Here is a 2,979-nt window from a genome sequence, read left to right as displayed (position 1 = left end):
GTCCTATATAGAAATTTCTTCAAACAATTAAAGGTAAAAGCAATCCATCATGAACTTACAAAGTGCTTCCAACCATTCAAAAATAGCATAGTTATCCACACCTAGGTCTGCAAGCCAAGATACATGCTAAACACCCTAAAAACATTGTTTTATGTCCATTCTGTTATAAGATGGTTCTTGTACTAGTACAAGCATGCCTACATGAAATTTTAAGCCATCTCAACAAAACTTTATTTGACAGTAAAAGAAAATGGGCCTCTACCTCTTGAATGTTGTAGTGAATCTCCACAAATTCATCCTTTAGATGTCAGATAAGATTGCCTAAAACTTGTATGTAGTTCTACACAAAGTGGAAGGTGTAGCGAGTTCTTATGCAGCTATACCAACTCATCAATCTATCGCAAAGTAAAAGCTTTTCAAAATGTTCAAGGAAGTTTTCAGAATACGAAGACGGATAATTAAATGCAATTGAATGCAAGGAAGTCCTTCTACATCAAAATACCGTTCATTTTTAATTGTAACTACCTATTTGATTAGTACCTTACAATAAAACATATCTTCATAGCAACTCTCCTACTACAACAATGAAGTAAAGCAAGGGGTGGAAACTGAAGAACAGACCAACAGTGATACTGCATGGGGTCATCAAAATTCTCCCTATGTTTCTCCTTAGGTTAAGTTGAACTTTCCAACATTCTGCTTATTCTCACACAATTTAGATATTTAAATATTGCAAAAGCTACATCACCTGAAATTTTTAAGGTTTTCAATTCAGCAACATAAATTTCATAAAGATGGACATAAAAAAAAAAACTTAAAAGATATACCTAACACAATACGAATTTACAAAGTATATCCAACACTTCAAAAGTAGCACAATTATTCATACCTAGGGCTACGAGCCAAGAAATATGGTAAACAACGCAAAAAAATTACTAAACATCCATTTTGTTAGAGAAAGATAAAAATACAGAATCACAAGAGTAATTAATGAGGTTGCAAGTGTGGCATGTGATGTGATAACCTAGATGGCAGTTAATTGTGCTATACACTTCAGAGCAGTTCATGTCTACTCAGTTCCGTTCTCGGTATCTTCTGATCCAAATATGTTTCTCTTGATTGTGTACATATCTATTATGCTTATCTTACACTTAAGGATTTGACGCATATCAGTGTTATGACCATTGGATATTCTTAATATCTATCCCTTCCTTGACCATTTCATAAAGAGGGCTCAGGTCTTTTAACTTCTCCACTTGTTTCACAGTAAGCTTGACTGCACGATCAACCTTAGCCTCTATAGTGAACCTCCCAATGCCAAACCTGATATATGTATGAGCCATATCCTCCTCTACTCCCAAAGCCCTCAAGACATAAGAAGGTTCCAGACTTACACTAGTACAAGCACTCCCGCTTGACACAACAACCTCCTTCAACCCCATAAGCAAGCTTTCCCCCTCAACATAAGCAAACAAAATGTTCAAGTTACCTGCATACCTCCTCTGAGTGCTTCCATTCACCATAACACCATCAATCTTACTCCTAATACCATTCAACAACCTTTCATGCAAACCCTTTATCCTTTTCACATTGTATTCCATCTTTTTCATAGCCAATTCGCACGCAACACCCATACCAACAACCAAAGGAGTCGGAACAGTCCCACTACGAATCCCTCTCTCTTGCCCACCACCATTCATCTGTGGCTCAACCTTAATCCTCGGCCTTCGTTTCATATAAAGCGCCCCAACACCTTTAGGTCCGTAAATCTTATGCCCACTCAATGACATCAAACTAATATTCATTTTATCAACATCAATAGGAACTTTCCCCAAAGCATGTGCATCATCCGCATGAAATGGAATACCAAACTCTTTACAAATTTTCCCAATCTCTTCCATAGGTTGAATCACACCAATCTCATTATTAACCATCATAACCAAAACCAGACCGGTATCAGGCCTTATCGATTTCCTAAACAAATCAAGATCCAATATACCATCTTTCCCAATAGGTAAATAACTAACATCAAACCCTTCTTGTTCTAAATGTCGACACGAGTCAAGTACACATTCATGCTCAGTTTGAGTAGTAATAAACATGTTTCTTCTTCTCTCTATAAAAATGCATAACCCCTTTAACAGAAATGTTATTTGATTCAGTAGCACCAGATGTAAAGACTATTTCTTTAGGTGAAGCTTTAACTAATGAAGCAACCTGATTTCTAGCTATCTCAATAACAAAATCAGATTCCCAACCGTAAAGATGTGTTCTTGAGTGTGGATTACCATAAAGTGATATATTATAAGGTAACATACAATCTAGTGCACGTGGATCAACAGGAGAAGCTGCTTGCATATCAAGATATAAAGCCTACCTTATATTTTCACCCCTTTCATTGAAATCCCACCTTCTTCTTCTACTTCTGTTGATATTGCTACTGTTGATGATGATGATGTAGAAAAGGGTTTTGAGATAAAAGGTGTTAAGGTTTGAAGCTGGTTTAGTTTTGTGATTAGAAGCTTTGATGAAACCATTTTTGTTGTTGCGGGGTTTTATTTTTGAGATTTTGAGGATGGAGCTTGTTTTTTTTAGAGCGAATTTGTGGACAGATTTCATTGGTCCAAACACTTTGTGGGCCAGATAAACAGTTTTTTTGGACAGGTAAACAGTTTTCTGGGCAGCCTCTCCACCAATCATCACACGAGGTCTTGTGGACATCAAATAGTTGTATGTCCACAAAATTATTCTCTGTTTTTTTCGGTTTTGGAAGATTTGTTTGTTTTGACAAAAATGTTTATCCAACTTACGAGATTTATCATCTCTTTCTATATTAAAGCAGAGTACATCTTATGTGGACAATCTCTTTTCTAGGTGGTGCATTCTTGAGACATAGGTATACCACGTGGACACTTTTAATTAATCATAAGAAGTTTCCTAATACAACATGAACTCTTAATCTTAAGAAGTTTCCTAATA

General features: G+C 36.1%; 1 protein-coding gene across 1 annotated transcript; it reads right to left on the bottom strand.

Annotated features, from left to right (window-relative positions):
* Positions 1 to 824: 824 nt before the first annotated feature.
* On the bottom strand, positions 825 to 2,593 carry LOC147505844 (cysteine desulfurase, mitochondrial-like). Its single transcript, XM_086604185.1, is given in 2 exon segments — positions 825 to 2,096; positions 2,098 to 2,593. Coding segments are annotated over 2 exon segments (1,182 nt in total). The 5' UTR covers positions 2,359 to 2,593; the 3' UTR covers positions 825 to 1,175.
* Between the last annotated feature and the right edge of the window lie 386 nt (positions 2,594 to 2,979).

Source organism: Coptis chinensis, chromosome 4, assembly GCF_015680905.1.
Source record: "Coptis chinensis isolate HL-2020 chromosome 4, ASM1568090v1, whole genome shotgun sequence".
Taxonomy (NCBI): domain Eukaryota; kingdom Viridiplantae; phylum Streptophyta; class Magnoliopsida; order Ranunculales; family Ranunculaceae; genus Coptis; species Coptis chinensis.
The sequence above is the reverse complement of the archived record's forward strand: the minus strand, read 5'-3'. Positions and strand labels throughout refer to the sequence as shown.